Consider the following 17,849-nt stretch of genomic DNA (forward strand, 5'->3'; position numbering starts at 1 on the left):
AGCAGGGAGAGAGCGGACAGTCAGAGTTTGGTCTTTTCATTCTGAAGGACGAGAGGTAGATAACTTAACAGTAACTCTGGACCTGTTGTTCTTTTTTAACTCTTTTTCTCTTCAAAGTCCTCCAGATTGTTTCTAAAAGAGGCTTTAAACCTCCTCTTTCATATCTGATCAGCCCAACAATGGGCTATATGCACAGCTCCATTACTTCCTGAAGTTCAGACAGCACCTTTATTTCCTGTGTTTCATGATAGGATGAACTGATTAATCCAGGTGTGTCTGACCTCATTAAATGGCCAGACACACCTGGATTAATCAGTTCATCCTATCATGAAACACAGGAAATAAAGGTGCTGTCTGAACTTCAGGAAGTAATGGAGCTGTGCATATAGCCCATTATAATAGAGACAAATCTTGAAGGCACAGCCTATGCTCACCAAAATATAAAAGGAGAAACCTTAAAAAAAGTCAGGGTTCCTTTATTGTTTAATACTCTAATTCAGTAAAAAAAAAAAAAATCCCGTCATGTTGCTCAGCACTAGAATTAGCTCTCAGTTTGAAAGAGGCTCATGAAGTCTGTCTAAAGTCACATTTTCCAATCTGCTCTCAGGTTGTTCAAATCAGAGCTGTGGCTTTGGTCTCCTCCAATATTGCTGCTTTATTGCTTTAGATTATACAGAAAGTTTTATCGTGGTTTTCTAAATCACTGCACCCTAACCCCTAAAAAACAAACCTCTTCACCTTATAGTCAGAACCACACAGTGACTTCAGGCAGTATGTATAATAAAGATAACTTTGGTTTTTATAATGCTTTTACCTTCACTTTTTAACTTGTATCATACAGGTAAAACATTTCATTATGAAAGAGAGCATGACTGACTGAAAGGAAGAGAGGGAGTTGCAATATTAATGTGGTGAAATCCATTAAAAATACATTGAAAGTCCCAATTTGGACTCATAGGAAACCAGCTACCAGGGTACATGCTGGAGTCCAGATCACTGCAGGGCTTTATTACAATCATTAGGGCTGTCTTTGAAATATGTCTGAGTGCTGTCCTTCCTTGAACATCTCAATGATAGACAGTGACACCACTGCAGTGCAGACTTCATCTCAGATTTATTACTTTTGAGGATCTATTCCTATCATGTAATCAACATTAAGTGTTTACATGTTTCAGGATGGTTCACAAATGCGTCAAACCACAACCTCAGAGGACGCTCTGGACAAAGCAGAGGAAATGACAGAAAAGACTGACATACTATGAGTTGTCTGATGCGTCATGATAACGCTTCCAAAGAGGAGACAGGCCGTGAAAAGGGGGTGCAGCTCCATGGTGGCAGATGTGTCCGAACAGCTGGATAACCTTCACAGCTGGCTGTGGCCTGGCGAAGTTCAGCACGGGACAAAAAAAAAACGGGAGAAAGTTACGCCTGCGTCCTCATGCAGCATCACTGACAAACACGAGACATCCTCGCTCTACACGAGACACGAAATAAGCATGCAGCCTCTGAACAGAACAACGCACGGACAGACAGCATCCGCCGTAGCGGGCCCTGGACGTGCGGGTCCTGCGGTTCTGCGGTCCGGACTACGCCCATGCGGTCTCGCGGCACTGCAGCAAACTGCGCATCCCTGACCTCACTGCAGGCGGAACCGAGCTGAACCGGACAGACACGCAGAGCAGCTACTGATGCATGCAGAAACAATGATCTGGACACACACGTATGTAGGCGGTTCGATCATTCGTCGGAGTGAGACATACCTGCAGTCTGGTCCCTGTCCGCAGGTCTCGCTGCGCCGCTGCCGGAGTGCTGTGCAGCATCAGCACCAGCATCAGCACCAGCAGCGCCGCACTGCTACCCTCTGCTCTGTCACACCCTCACTGGAGCACACACACTCCCAGTCTGTTATCAGTCACATTACTGTTCACTATAAACTGGAAGTAAAAAGGATCAACTTAGATCTGGTTATGCAATTTAAAAATCTATTAGATCTGATTTGCTTATTAATGGACAATAAAACGCAACTGTAGCGTTTTCAAAACTTCTTACATGATCTCGATGATCTGTTCTAGGTATTTAGTTACTCACAACACACGCACAACTACCACAAACCAAATAACTCAGTTAATCTACTTGATTTTTTTTTTTGGTCAATGCGCGGCGCAAGACAACAGCTCCCTCTGCAGGACAAAAACCGGAAGTGCTACCAAATAACCCCAGCTGGCTTGTGGCCCAGACAGATTCAGTCCTCCAATTTAAAATAACAGTGCTTCAAAAAAAAAAAAAAAAAAAAAAGTTTTAGAAAAATATCAAAATCTGTTTCAAACACATGACTTCAACTCTGGCTGGATTTGAAGTTAAGGAGGACTAACTGCACAACTGCTTTTCTATTTAGGAATGTTTTCAGGTTTATTTACATACACATGTGAAGAATGTGTGTTGTTTCTTTTGTGAGTCATTGTTATATCCAGACAGATTAGGTATAATATGACATTAAACATACTAAGTAGGCTTTTAAATAGGGTGTTAATGATAAACCTCATTAAACATTTAAGAAACACATATTATTAAAATGCTCACATTGCCTCATCTCTGATGAACAGTTAGCACACGATCTAGGCTGAGGTGACATCCTGAGTTTAATAAAAGTTTAAATCCCTCACAGTGAAGTTGCATTCTGCTGATATCTCCTGACGTCAAGTTTTTCTCTTTCTTACATGCATAAAATGCAATGTTTGCTTCAATCAAAAGAGATCAGTGAATGTCAGTCTCCTGCCTGTGAGAAAACTTTGTGAGGACTATCACATTTTTATCTAACTTTGCAGAATCCAGTAGCAGTGTGAGGACAGAGTGTCCTCAGAAAAAAATCAGGCTCACATTTTGACCACAGTGATAAAACAGATGAACATCACACAGATAAAAGCTGCCCAAGGTCATTTGCTGTGGCAAAATTGTTCATTTTGCTCTGCAACAAAGGCTGAATGTGTTTTTGTTGCTCTTCAGACATTCTACAAGTTTTTTGCAACACTTTTCAAAATGGAAATTAAGAAATTGAGTTTTCTACACATGGGGTTGATTTGAAACAGTTTGTATGTTTACTTTCTTTTGTTTCTCCTCAAGTCCCTATAAAATACTGTATCTATGGTTGTATTAAGATATTTTATTATTATGTATATATTATGTTGTATCATCAATGAGGTAAGAAGACTATTTCTATGGCACGTCACAATGACACGATAAAAACCTGAGAGAATTCTGTTTTATCATTGTGCAACTCCAGTTTAGTTTTGGCCTTCTGTAAATCCAACTGGAAACAGCACGCAATCATTTTCAATCATAACCAAACACCTGTGCAAGAAGAATTAAAATTTGAAACCATGGGCTCCGTGTCACACATGTCAAGCGTCCAGATGAGATAAGTCTGATCTGCACATAGCTTTTCACAGTTCCTTCAGCAGCACAGTGATGCACCTCAGTATGCATCCATCACAACACCATGAAGCAGTGAGTCCATGGGTCCAGGAGCTGATTTGACATCACTGTAGTTCAGACCTTTTGCCAGTAGAATTTTCTTCGTAATAAAACAAAGATGCAAACGAGATGAAAAACCTGCAACAAGTAATATCTGGACAACTTCCCTCCCTAAACCTCCATCTACTGGCCTCCCCTCTCCTCACATGTTGATGGAGATTTGCTAAAAGAGGACTGGATGCAGCATTGTGCAAAAAAAAAAACCAAACTCAAATGGTAAAATCATTGGATGCCGTTTTAATGTACATCTTACACACCATTTCAACTATTGTGGATGATATGTAGGATGAAGATACCAATAAGTCATCATATATAATAATGGGTTCATGGATTTTACAGAATTAAACAACCTCAGGGTAGTGCCTGATGGACTATTATTGTATACTAGTGGTACAATACTCATATAGTGCCGTGCACATATAGGAAGAGAAGAGGTGAAGCTTATGTTTCATCTGCAGTGTGTATCAGCAGCAGCAGGATCCAGCGGGGATCACAGCTTCAGAATCTCTAATGAATTGCTTTGGCAAAGATCACTACAATACTGCTGGCACTGTTTCTGGCGTGCACCGGCGAGACGAGAATATGTAGAGTAAATTATACGATGTGAAGCAGCAGAAATGCACCAGCTTCATCTTTCACTGTGTGCAGTGGCTGGAACCTTCCAGGCGGTCCTGCAACACTTCTGTCGGAGTCCTGGGAGACCGCCTCAGTATGGCACTGGTTCAGCAGCTGTCCAGGAAGGACCTTGACAAAATGGATGAGCACGGCGCGGAGGATGCAGAGGATAATGTAGCTCCTGCTCAGTGGAGCTGACAAGCTGGGATTTCAGTTGTTATTAGTGTTTTTAGGATAATACAGCACAACACTGCAAATGCGTTCTTATAAAGCCAATAACAGTCCAAGACCACAGTGATTCTACCAGTGCATGTAGTATTTCATGCACAGTTCCATGCACCTCTTCACGTGTCATTCAGTTGTGGTGTTTTGTCTGATTTCAATATGTCATAAATAAACGATTCAAGGGGATTGAAGATCTCGAGTGAAGGCGTTTTTCTTCAACTGGCAGACTCTGACACAGCTGACCATTGATGGAATCACAAATACTCCAAAGTCAAAACTGTCATTCATCAATATGTATGAGTGACGGACCACGTGCTGTTTGGCAAGTCAGCTGTTTGACAGACTCCAAACTTCAACCGTTTTGCTGTGTAACCACAAATCATAAGTGCATGCGGGCCAAGCATTCAGTGCCTTCCTCAAGGCCACTTCATTGCCACCCATCTATTTTTAAAAACATATTCATGTTATTTGAAGCAGCTCCAGAGGGCTTGAGCATATTCTCACGGCCAGTGAGGAGAGAAGGGGATATTCTCAGGACATTCCTTTGGTCAAAAACAGTGCAGACACATCCCAAAAAGTACGTTTATATGACAAATACTTTAAAATGACTTTTTATTGTAACATTTTAATTGATGGTCTATGGGGTAATCTAACATCAAACATCAGCATGTTTGATATTGACGTTTTGTACCAGACGCCCTTCATGACGCACTGAGCAGTTGGGAAATAAGTTCCTCACTCAGGGAGTCACGGTTGGCTGTGGGATTTCAACCAGCAAACTTCTGGTCACATGTCTGCTCTCATATCCTCTAGACCAGCGCTGCCCCGAGCCTTACATTCTTATAAGTCAAATAAAATTCTCAGCTGAATTTGTCCCAGTGATCTTCTTTTGGAGTTTTTGCGGATGTGTTGGTTTAACCAGAAGGATCAGTCACTGCTGTGTGCTACTAACTGAAAACACTTTGATCCTTTCACATTTTTCACATTAATATTGATATTAAAAGCCCTCAAACTTATATGACGTCATCCATTCTGATCATGTTTTTTTTCTTGTCCTCTTTGTGACACTTGTTTTACTTCCATCAGACGCATAGGTGCCACATAAAACCGTCTGTATATTCAATACATGCACTATAACTGAGCTGAGAAACTGCTGACACATATTGTACTCGCACCGAATGGGGAAATGTAAATCAGCTGCTGAGGTGTCTCAGCTCATCAAACCCTCATCATAGCGTTTCCTTTTTCTCGCTCATTCACTCGGTCTTTGGCTATTGATCCAGACCTCGGCGTAGTGACATGTGATCCTCTGTCCTCTAGTGTGACAGAGATGAAAAACCTATCTAAAATGTTATACAGTACAGAGAAATGTCCCCAAAGTCCAGTGGAGCAGCATTTCTCCCCCTCCCTCTCTCTCTCTTCCTCTCTCTCCCTCTCTCTCTCTCTCTCTCTCTCTCTCTCTATGTCCCCCTCCCTCTCTCCTCTGTTTCTTCTATAAGCCGACCTCTACTGTATCAACCCCCAGCATCACACTGCAGAGTGCTGAGGAAGACTCAAAATGCAGACAAGGTGAGAATGATTTGAATACCTGTTCATGTTCTGCGCTACAGTCAAATACTAATGAAGAAATGTTTTCATCCCATAATTCTGCATGGAGACGGTTTAATTGCAGCACTGATCTAAATATTAGAATTGAGGCTGAAAGGTTTGCACCATGCCGTCTGCTCTTATATATTGCGTTGACACATCGATTACAATGAGAGAGAGAGAAAAAAAATCAGTCTATGTTGTGTGGAGATGTTGCACAGAAATGCGGCAGTGAAGTTTCCAGCTGATGTGGCTGCAGCTGAAACAGAGTGGCTGTGTTGTCATCGGCTCCTCAGCAGTGTGGCAAGGGGACTTTTCTGTGGGATTGCATAAAAGCTGCAGAAGTGTGGTCCCTGAAAATTTGACTGTGTTTTCCAGCACAGTCAGCTTTGCTTGTTTGGACCCTCAATAATGTGACAGATATTTTCTGATGCAGAGTAAATTGGCTGATTAATTTGCTGAAGCTGCACCTTTTTTTCCCCTTCAGAACCCTCCAGAGAATGTTCTTCTTTACAATAATGGCACTTTTTGGTAAGAACAATTCAAATATTGATGATTAGGAATGTTTTCCCAGTCTGTGTGTGTCGTAATAAATTGTGGGATGATGAAATGTATTTGCTTTCTGTGTCTTCCACCACGCGCAGGCTTCACCTCAGCTCAGAGGGTGATTCAGCTGGCCTACTGCTCTATAGATGAGAACCACCTCAGGATGGACTGCAAATACGCGCCCCCTGCTGAGTCACCAGAGGTCTACTGCAAGTACACGCAAGGCGAGAGACTTTTTGACACCACCGACCCGGAGGAGGAGCAGCACGCCCCCTTCAAGACGCGAGCCAAAGTACGCCTCTTTCCGGGCAACATCTGCCGCCTGCTGTTTAAAAACGTTCCCAAAGGCAAGTCCAACTTCACCTGCAACATCAAAGCCGTGGAGTCGGGGAAAGTTGTGACCAAGACTTCAGTGGTCGACAAAAGTAAGCAGCCTCTTCCTGTGGGCATTGTTTGCAACGGCCATGCACATCCTGTTATTTCACTCCACAAACACGGCAGCACGTCAAAGTGAGTTCTGCTCCTCCCGTTTAACCTGCACCGCCGTTCTCCTTGCAGAGCTGCTCCTCCCCTGCTCGGCGTGGAGTGTCCTGTTACAAAGCTGCAGCGGCCCGCTCCTGACCTTGGTGACACTTTACATGCTACAGGAAGTCCACTGGCAGTGAAGAAGTCAGCGAGCCCCTTGCATAACGTTATCACTGCATCCATGATCATCTGGTGACTGCTGGACTCGTCTGAAGTGGCGTGTATGCACAAAGTGCAATAAGTTACACTGAATGTACTCAAAGTATATATTTGGTACGTCGCGGGCCTGCAAATTCTGCATTATGCATACAGTACTAAACACACACGTTGCTTCATAACAATCTGTACTCCACAGTACTCTCTCATGTAAACAGGTGATTCAGAGAATGATATAAATCTATAAGATCCACACAGGCTAATACGTAAAAAGCATGAATGTGTTGAAGTCTTAAATTAATCCAGAATCTATATTCAATGAAATATAATATTTACAGTCAATATTTTTAGCAAGTAGATTCAGTGCGATGAACGATATTAAGCTATATTCTTCAGTCTTGTGAACAGGATCAGAACTGCCTCTGGAAGGCAATTAGGAGGATCTTAAAGGGGGCCGAGAGCTGCTTTCTGCGACGCCATCAAACGAATGAAGTCCTGCCGGCAAAGTTATGCAAAGTTGAACCTCTGAAATGTGAACTGTTGCCAAGTCGAATCACTTTAGGCTGGCAATCTATTTTGCCTGAATGAAATCCGTCCCCTGTGTCTTTTCCTGCCTGCCAAATGAAAAGGGCAGACAGAGGCGACCTTGTGCCACTAATGGAAGGCTGCGTTGCACTCGTCGATAAGAAACCGATCAGGCCACAGAGATAAGAGGAAGGTGTTGAACTGAAACGATGACGCTCCCGTTGAACGACTCCTGGTGCATGCCTCAGCAATAAAGTTACACTTTTATGATACTCTGTTATGTTGAAACGACACATCGGGTTCCTCTGCGATAGTTGCAAAGAAAAACCAAAACACGGTCCTAGTTTTTGTTTTTGAGTTTCACTTGTGCCTGAGATACATGACCCACGTTTGGCTGAGGCTTTTCGAGTATGCCTTCGAAGCTATAGGTTTTATTCACAGTAGTAGTGATGACTCTATTTATAAATTTACATTCAATATGCTTTTTATGACGTAGTGTTTTACCTGAGGATTTTTACTTGTGTATATAGTTGAGTAGGTGGTGTGTAGCAAAAAGCACAAATACGTAAATGCACTGACAAGCACTGCTGTACTGTAAAAATGACAATAAACTAATATGAAACACCGTCAACAGGGAGCAATGCCGTTCATTAAATTGGAGCCATCTACCATTATTACTGTTCATATTGTTTATGCAGCTCTGGCTCAGGATCAGCTCCATATTGGGGATTCAGCTGATGTCCTGTAGAGGGCAGCACTGGGTCAAATCACAGTTTCAGCATCTGCTTCACTGGACAGTCATTTCACTGCAGAAACAAGATCAAATGGGCATTTCTGGATGATGCAATATCCTGAAAACAATTCCCTTTAAAGGCTAGGTTACATTTCTTAATAATGAACCCATTATACAGCCTCATAAATGTTCTATGTATGTGATGTGTTCTCTTATAATAGCAGAATGATTAGCCTGTAATTAAGATCAAATTTTAAGAGGACATTATATTGTTCAACTCATTTTGGCTCCAGAAGATGTGCGGGGACAGTGTTTTGTGTTAGTGAACAAGGAGAACAACTGTTAATATGTGAACAGCACCACGCCATGCGTTCAGTTTTCAGTTGAGCCATCGTGTTTCTGCGTGATGCCACATTAATGAATCACTGTTGAACACATTCTGTTGAGTTTAAAGTCATGCATGTTACCTTGTGTGAGTCATGGCTTCACCGCTACTTGACATTTCACAGGAAATTAGCATTCTCATTTCCAAATGACTTGTCATCCTTTCACTCTCAAACCTGTTTCTCGAAACTAGAAACCACAAGTGATCAAAATGGAGATCGACTCTGACATCTCTCTTTAATCCAGGGTCGTTAGTTCAGGGTCGTGGGGTGCTGAAGCCGATCTCAGCTAGCTATGGGCGAAGGCAGGAGACAGGTCCATCACAGGGCAGGCACACACATTCACAGCAATTCATAACTCAGATTCACCAATTAACCCCAAAGGTATATCTTTAAGCTGCGGATGGAGCCCAGAGAAAAACCATGCCCAAAATAAACATGCAAACTCCACACAGGAAGGCTTTGATTTGAACCTATGACCTGCTTGTTATGACCACTAGCTTTAACATCTAGCCAGTTTGATTACAGGGTCTCATCTGGAACCAAGTTGAGCCTTTACATTTATTTATGTCAATATAAATTTTCATTTGGATCATTTATTTAAAATCTGATATCATCCTATACTGAACATGTGCACTGTGCACATAACTGTGCATATGCATGTTAATTCACCCTACACTCTGTGTGTGTGGTCAGTGGTTCTGCAAAGATTTCCTCCTGTTAAAAGGGATTTTCTGTAGCCACTTTCTCCAATGCTTGCTCAGGTTGAATCGCTGGATTATTCTCTACTGAAGTGCCTTTCGATGATTGTCATGTTTGGCTCTATATTAAAACAAGTGAATTGAGTTCAATTAGAAAAAGAAGAAGTAGCATGACCTCTGATTATATTTAGACCAAATGTTGGCACTGAGGTAGACATGAGGTCTGGTGCTTTCTTGTGTTTTAGAAACACATCTAAATTTAGAGATACCTTTTGGACAATTGAAAGTTATTATATTTGGATTAATGCCTACTTCGTGATATTTAATTCCGATGGTTTGAAGAGGATCTGTTCTGAGAGGTATATCATGCCAATGTTGAAGAAGGAATTGCTAAAGCAGATTAAATTCTCATACTTATAAAAAAAAATCTGTGTCACTGGCCGTCCGCGCAGACGACAGAGCTCCCGGTGCGTGAGCGGTGCGTGAGTCCTCCAGCAGCGTCAGCTGTTTCCCTCCGATGACACTCGGCTTCTCTGTTTTTTGCCGATCTTTGAACGAGTCAGACCGGTTTTACCGGCCGTGGTTTCCCACACAGACAGCGGGGGATCAGATAACACCGGAAGACGCGCGGCGCGGCGCGGGGCGGAGCGACACCTGGGCGGACGGACTCCTCAGGTGAGAGGCTGGAAAAACACCGATACGGACACTGCAGAGAGAGGATTTGAAAAAAAAAAAATACAACAGCAGCCAAACAGATTTTTATTCAATCGTTAGGTTCTGTCGTGTTTCCAGCTGGTCTTCCAGGCCCTGTTAGAGTTAGAGACCGAGCGGCGACATGAGCGCCACAGCCTGGGTTTCCCTGCTTCTGCTCTGCGCAGCAACAGGTGAGTCGTGCGGCCATTTGTGTGTGTTTTTAACAAAACAAACGGTTCAATGTCCGCTTTTCCAGCACCGATTAACTCTGTAACACAGATATCAGGGCTCAGATGATTATTAGTCATTAAATAGTAAAGATATTGTTGTTGTTTTGGACTCTCCTGGAGTCTCGGGCCTGCTCTGCCTCTTCTGCCTTTATGTATCAAGGAAGTTTCTCTAGATATTCATGTTAGAGGTAATAAAAAAAAAGTCTTTTTACAACTTGGAGGTTATTTTAAACTTTTTTTAAAAGCGTTTTTAACAATAAACTCGTGTGCGTGCGTGTGTGGTGCGCGCGTGTTTCTACATTGGAATCTCATTGAAAAGGAAATTCTTTTGTCCCTCGTTTCGACAGAAGCATTTTTTATTCATTTTCAATCGAGTTTCCAGTTAAATTGAAAAAAAAAATCCAATTTTATGAGTTATTGTAATTTTTACAAGGCTAGACTGATGATTTTCGTGTCAAACATGAACTTTAGTTGAAATAAATCAGAAATATTTGAAAATTTGAACAGTATATGGGGAAAAAACTAATATATGTATGTATTTTATATTGTATTCCTCATAAAGTGGCACAGAATTTAATGGCTCATTCATGAAAATATTGTGTCCCTGTACCTTCATATTAGTACTGATATTTTCATGAATCCTCACATTGAATCATAATTATGAGATTGATATCACCAATAACATATTTTCGCTATCCCCTCATTGTGACCATCACATACAGTATTTTGTCATTTCTAAAGGCTATTCTGAGTTTTTATCATTATCTTAATGAAGCAATAGTAATTATTTAACATGTTTTATGAAACAAAAAAAACATACATTATGTTTTTTGCTGTTTGAGAGTGAGAGTTGGTCAGTGCAGAAAGTGACTTCAGTTTATGCATTCCTGCCCTGAACTCAGCTGTGACTCATTCCTGACCTTAATGTTATTCATTGATTGACCCTAAAACAAATTTTCACTTAGAAAGTTCTGAGTTTACCTCATGGGACCTCTGCTTTTCTATCTGGATTGACATGGATCAGTTCCATCTGTATTCATATTTAGGTCCCCAACAGTATTTTAATGTTTTGATGTTTTTTTTTTTGAGTATTTTTTAAGGGCAGGTTGAGTCACACATAATGTAATTTGCCAAATGTATTTTGCATTTTAATCTCTGTCTTCTGAAGTTTTGAAACCTTCCTCAGTAACCATTCTGCACCTGCAGCCCAGCAGGTTTCTGTAGTCCCCACACTTTACCTCGAAAGTTATTTACCACGCCGGGGCTGAAACTCACAGAATACACAAACAAGGAAGTTGTGATCTGGTTTCTTTTTATCTTTCCCAGCAAACTGTGACTGTGCTTTATCTGAGCCGAGACTGCCAGTGAGAGACGCCTCCAGGCTTAAAGGAAGTCTGTCATTAAAGTCTTTACAATAATAAGGCCTTAAATAACTTGAAAACCACTGTTAAGAGCTGTAAAAGAACGTGAGCTCTAATATCTTTTAGTAGTAAGTTTGGAAACGTGGTCAGTGAAGAATTTTACAGATGTGTAATGATTAACTGAGTCCTGCTGCAGCTCTCTGTAGTGGCTGTTATTGGAGCACACACACCACACACTTACAATAACAGCCGTGATTCAAGTGTTGCAATAAGTCGCAGTGAGGCATATGTTGAAATAAATATACCCGAGTCTGCCTGCATTAATGATTTAGTGAGGTGTGTGTGTGTGTGTTGTATCACTGACGTGCCTCTGAAAGGAGTATCAGCCAGACAGTTTCACCGGAAGCTTTCCGGCTCAGCAGAGAGGAATGAACTGCCTTCCTTTTTTTTTTTTTTTAAAAGTCCCCACCCAGAATGCTGCTGAGCATGCTCTGTGTGTTTGACAAGAAGCACGTTTGTCACTGGAGGTTTTTTTTTTTTCCCTCGATTTTTATGAGCATGCCGGCATGTGAACCACTGCCAATGTGGGTGTTAAAAAAAAAAAAAAAACAGAATAAAATTACAAATTAAATGTTTGTTTCAGTTATTTCCACACTGATGATAGCCAACAAAAAATAAACAAATAATAATAAAAAACTTTTAAAATCCTAATTGTCCAACTATGGCATCTCTTTAAAAAGTGAGTACTTCTGTTTATGTGTGAATAAATGTATGTCATGCAGAGGTTTCACATTTTGAATCAAATTATGGGGAAATGCACAATTTCATAGTATTATCTTGTAAAGATGCTTGGATGATTCCATATGCAGGATTTACGGTTGAGTTGAGCAAATTCCAACTGCAAAGTCACAGCAATTAGTATCCTTCAGAAAATTTGATTTGAAATGATTTTGTTGCCAGTTACATCAAAGAGGTGCAGTAAGTTTGGCTCATCGACAGCAGCAATAAAGACTCGCTCATTTTTCTTGAAGTAATACACTTTGTGTTTACGATCATTTTAGATAAAAATGTTCTTTAATCTTCTGACGATCAGCTAATTACTTTTCTGCCTGTTTTTGGTTTAACAAGTTCGACAAACATTTCAATTTTGAACCTGTGCGCCGTCTTCCATCTAATAACTTTACTTTGCTTGTCGTTTTAGGTGTGAACAGCTTTTCAGTTTCGACCAGCAATGCAAATGTGGAGCCGAGAGAAAATGAAGGTTCGCCCTTTCAAAATAATTCTGGATGTGAAGCACAAAGAAAGAAAGATCCCGCTTAAAACATTTCATTCCACTACATTTATATGGGACTAAATGGGATTTAGCTTTGTTTTACTGCTGTCATTAAGCTTATTGTTCTGCAGTCATCTTTTTTTTTGTTTCCATTGAATTTTATATTTAGATATGATGTGTGTCCCAATTAAACTTGCTGTATATTCGAATGTAAAATGTCACCAGACAAGAAAAACTTATGGACTTAGTTGTCATTTTCATATTTTCTGTGTGAAATCTCTTAATCTCTACAGTATATTTTTGAGTTGGATCTTGTTAGTAAAGATGTACTCTGGTTCAGTTAAGATACTCATTAAATTATGTTAACCGAGGAAAGATTTGTTTCCATTAAAGTTTAAGTGTGTAATTAAAATGTGTTTTCTGTTTCAGATGCTGACCTGACCTGCACATATTCAGGAGACTTCGGCTCAAGCCCCAGAATCGAGTGGAAATTTCAGAATAACAAAGGCTCACAGACATATGTGGTTTTCAATGGAGTTCCAACAAGTCAGTATCGCAACACCTTTTTTTATTCTATCTTTAGTTTCTGTCATCTTTGTTCACAAAGCTTTGTGATACTGCATGACATTTCATATTCTTCTACTATTAGAAATCATATGGAAAATAACTGTCAGTGACCGAAGGAAGAAGATTTTGCTGCTTTTGGCTTTGATGATTTGGAAATTTTCCTTTGTATTTTCAAAACACTCTTATCTTTATATTCTGCATGGAGGCTGATGCATCAATGAAGTTAGTTTCATGTGGTCTTCTAAACTCTGTTTATACATGTATATGTGACCTTGAGATTCTTCCGCAGCGCCGTATGCGAACCGTGCGTCGTTGTTCAGGGGAAGCAGTCTGAGGCTGTCTAAAGTCACGCGTCAGGACAACGGACGCTACGACTGTGAGGTGTCTGAGCCCGGAAGCAGCAACTTTGGCGAAGTCTCAGTGACGCTGACTGTGTTGGGTAAAAATAATCTTTTAATACTAATAACTACTATATTATTCTGAATGATCAATGCTGAAGTTATTTCAGTGAGCATGTGCTCTGCGGCGGATGCTGTGTTGGTCTGAGAGGATGATTGTGTCTCGCAGTACCTCCATCTACGCCGGTGTGCAGAGTTCCCTCCTCGGGGACAACGGGGAAGACGGTCAGGCTGTCTTGTTATGACAGCAACGGGTCGCCGCCCCCAACGTACAAGTGGTACAAGGATGGCACCCCTCTGCCCCAAGACCCCTCCCAGATGGCAGCGTTCAAAAATCTAACCTACAAGCTCGATCCGGCAAAGGGCGAACTGGTCAGGTCCACCTCCTTAATTTGCATCTTTAGTGTTGTGACAATTGTTTTGTTTTTGCTCATATAAGTGAAATATTTCGATCCTGCCTGTTTCCAGGTGTTTCCTGCTGCACAAAAGCTGGACTCGGGCTCGTACCACTGCGAGGCGATCAACAAGGCTGGTCCTCCTCAGAGTTGCAGGCCTACGAGACTGGAAATTCGTAAGTGCTCCTCATATTTATTTAAAAATCCTCTTTTAGTGTGAGATTTCTCTTCACTTGATTTGATTTGGAAAGTTTATTTTGAACATTTCAACATAAAAGAAAAAAAAAAACAAAAACCAAAAGCCAATAATTTGCTCTAAAATGAATGGCAGCACGCCGAAGCTTATCTAATCCCACTCCTCATTACACAAATCTTTTAAATTCTCTCCTTAACAGAAAATATTGGTGTCATTGGCAAACAAAATCATGTTCAACACTGTGACATGTGCAAATATCATTTATATATATGAAATAAATAATTTAGAGCCCAACACAGATCCTTGGGGGACACCACAATCAATGTTCAAACCTTGCTAAACAAACATTTGTTGTCTCTTGTAAATATATTTTAATCCAGTCTGACACAATAACTCTGACGTATTTTTACAACTTTTTTTACAAAGATATCATTTATTGTGTCAAAGATTTTTTTGGTCTTCTTGCGGGCATTTTGTAATCCCTTAGTCATCCACAGACAGTCACTATGTTCCCCATTCTTTGTATATTCTTTAACTGGACAGTTCCTGTCATTGAGTTGCTTAAATACTCTTGAAATATTTCATATGTCTTCATATATTGCAACACCTCCCCCACCTTTTTTTCTCCTCTTTATACTCCTTAGTTCATCACCCTCCAGCTCAAATAGCTTTTCCAGTTTATCCATGTTTCAGTTATTGCATATTAAGCGGCTGTGAAAATGTCTGTAAATATTCCTTAATGCCATCGATGTTGGCATAGAAGCTTCTCCTATTGAAACGGATAATTGATAGTTTGTCCTCAAATGACAACCTGGCTTGACTGCAGCAAGCTATCATATTTACATCATCCCTGAAATGTCGGTCATGTGGGTACTTACTATTGCATTTGTTTGTAATTCTTTTTTTTTTTTTTTTTCTCCTCCAAGGTGACCCAAACGTTGGTGGAATTGTTGCTGGGGTCATTGTGGGTCTGCTGCTCTTGGGCGTCCTGGCATTCGGCATTTGGTATGCCTACAAGAAGGGATATCTGCCTCGTGAGTTTTCTACTTTAATATTGAAGTGACACTATTTGGATTACTCATTAAGTATTCGGATGATCATTAGATGGTTCAGCTGTCAAGATTCCCTCCAGTGAAAAAAGTGTCTTTTAACCTTTGTCACATCCAGCTGACCAGACAAAAACATAAAAAATGAAAATGTTTTTCAAGTTCTTCATTGTTCTGACATTATCTCTCTTATTTCCCCATTGCAGAGAGGGCCGACAGGTGAGAGAAGTTTTTATATCTTGTTGATAATTCTACTTCAGCATCTCTTTTCGCTTCTTCCATAAACTTGTTTGCAATTTCCGACTTTCTAAATATTTAAATTGTTCCAGCAGCAGCAAGCAGAAGTCCAATGTGGTGTACCAGCCCCCGTCATCACTGTACAGCGGCGGTGATGAGGACGATGTAAGCATGTTTATTTAATTTTTTTTGTCATCTTTGAGTATTATTGTCATAGTTTGTAATGCATGTTCATGTATGTTCTGTTTTCTATAATTAATCAGACAAAAGCCAAAAGGTGCGCGCTCTAAATTGTTACGTTTGGTCTTTTTATTTTACAGGGGGATTTCAAACAGAAGTCGTCGTTTGTGGTATAGTCCGACAGAGGAGAAGTTGGTTTTAATGTCTGAGATTGTGTGGTGCAGTTTTTATAGATCTGTGTGACTGGTCTTCTTTGTCATAGTTTAGCACGTGAGGCTAAAACGGCTTTGCTTTGTTCTTTAACCCCTCTTACGAGTTCTGTCGTGTCGAAATGTCTTGAGAGCTTTTTAAGTGAAGTGAAATGTGATTACCGGGGGAGTTGTTTTCACAGATGTTTTCCATGTGTGATTCATTTTCTGTTTTTTTTTCCTAACATCTTGTGAAACTAAATGCATACAAACCATCCTGATTGACACAATTTTAGTAAAAAAAACGTTTACTGACCCATCATTGAAATGTCCACTTTCACTTTTCCAGTCTACAGAGAGCAGGACAAACTTGCAGTGTGTGATTAATTTTATATTTGTAAGTTTTTTTGTGTCTTTGTGTGCCTTTTTCTACTCCCTAATTTAACGTACAAGATTTTTTTCTGTCAAAGTTGAAAGTCTCTTTCTTGTAAATAATGTAGAGGTTTTTCCTTTTGTAATTTACATAGATAAAAGCATTAGCTTCCCAACATGAATTTAAAAGCTTGAATTTACTTCATTAACATTAACATTCATAGTTACGTGATTGTAGGACATTAACATTATAGACACACATTCTGGTTGATGTATTATTATTGGTATATCTAGAACTAAAGGCAACACAATGAATTAGAAATGAATGCTACTCATTTAATTACTCATGTTTAAAAGGCACTATGTGTACAGCTGTCCAGAGATTAGTCACTGCTTATTGACAACACATCCTGATATTGTCTGTCTTCTACCTCTTGACACTAAAATAACATTTTCTTCGCATCATTTTTTAACTAAAAGTATCTACAAATACTCAGGTCATGTGCTTCCACTCGTTGAATCTGGACAGAGAGCGCATCTCATGACTTTGTACAAACTTTCAGGTTCAACATTGAAATCTGGAAACGTGTCGTGTATTTTTTTTTTTAAGAAATCTTAGACGAGATGATTGTAATTTGATTGTATATTTAATAAAAAGTTGATCTGGGCCCATGTCTACTGAGTGCCTTAATTTGTGACTGTTATTGGGTGACGGGATGTTCTTACTCCTCTTATTTTATCTATCTAAATGTATATCAGAGAAGCAAATGACAAAACTCTGATGCTACTGCACTCTCTTCATAGAATTGAATTGGAATTCCAGTGTGACATATGTTTGCAAATAGCCTTGGAAACATTGGATGGATGGATGATGAACAGAACAATGAAAACACAAGTGAAAGATGCAAGAAGCTTCTGAGAGACAGTGAAGGATATGAGAGAAATCCATGTCCCTCTATCCAGTTCAGGGTAGGGATCACACAAACTCACAATCACATGTCAGGCATCAATTAGCCACAACTGCATGATTTTAATAAACCTGTTGGAGAAGCCCAGAGTGCAACCACACATGCACAGGGAGAACATGTAAACTCCACACTGAAAAGCTGGCATGACACTCGAATGAGATGACACAAACAAGTAAATGTTGGATCAAAAAGTGCATCTTAAATCCAGCAACTTTATT

At 40.3% G+C, this 17,849-nt stretch overlaps 1 protein-coding gene across 3 annotated transcripts; it reads left to right on the forward strand.

The window, feature by feature from the left end:
• Window positions 1-10,162: 10,162 nt before the first annotated feature.
• Window positions 10,163-17,331, forward strand: f11r.1 (F11 receptor, tandem duplicate 1). 3 transcript variants are annotated; one of them, XM_030100883.1, is made up of 11 exons: window positions 10,163-10,202; window positions 10,320-10,411; window positions 13,013-13,072; window positions 13,514-13,630; window positions 13,941-14,090; window positions 14,219-14,421; window positions 14,518-14,620; window positions 15,567-15,674; window positions 15,893-15,905; window positions 16,016-16,088; window positions 16,244-17,331. In XM_030100883.1, the coding sequence occupies exons 2-11, from the start codon at window positions 10,363-10,365 to the stop codon at window positions 16,277-16,279; spliced, it is 912 nt and encodes a 303-aa protein (XP_029956743.1). In that variant the 5' UTR covers window positions 10,163-10,202; window positions 10,320-10,362; the 3' UTR covers window positions 16,280-17,331. The 3 variants fall into 3 exon arrangements, with proteins under 3 accessions (XP_029956743.1, XP_029956742.1, XP_029956744.1); XM_030100882.1 differs by having other exon boundaries at window positions 10,172-10,202; window positions 10,302-10,411; XM_030100884.1 differs by lacking the exon at window positions 10,163-10,202 and having other exon boundaries at window positions 10,209-10,411; window positions 16,019-16,088.
• The last annotated feature ends 518 nt before the right edge of the window (window positions 17,332-17,849 follow it).

This window comes from Salarias fasciatus, chromosome 10 (genome assembly GCF_902148845.1).
Source record: "Salarias fasciatus chromosome 10, fSalaFa1.1, whole genome shotgun sequence".
NCBI classification, from domain to species: Eukaryota; Metazoa; Chordata; class Actinopteri; order Blenniiformes; family Blenniidae; genus Salarias; species Salarias fasciatus.

Coding starts and splice junctions, on each gene's coding strand:
- f11r.1 (XM_030100883.1), top strand. CDS start 10,363: ATGAGCGCCACAGCCTGGGTTTCCCTGCTTCTGCTCTGCGCAGCAACA. Junction 14,621..15,566: donor GCCTACGAGACTGGAAATTC/GTAAGTGCTCCT, acceptor TTCTCCTCCAAG/GTGACCCAAACGTTGGTGGA. Junction 16,089..16,243: donor GCGGCGGTGATGAGGACGAT/GTAAGCATGTTT, acceptor TTTATTTTACAG/GGGGATTTCAAACAGAAGTC.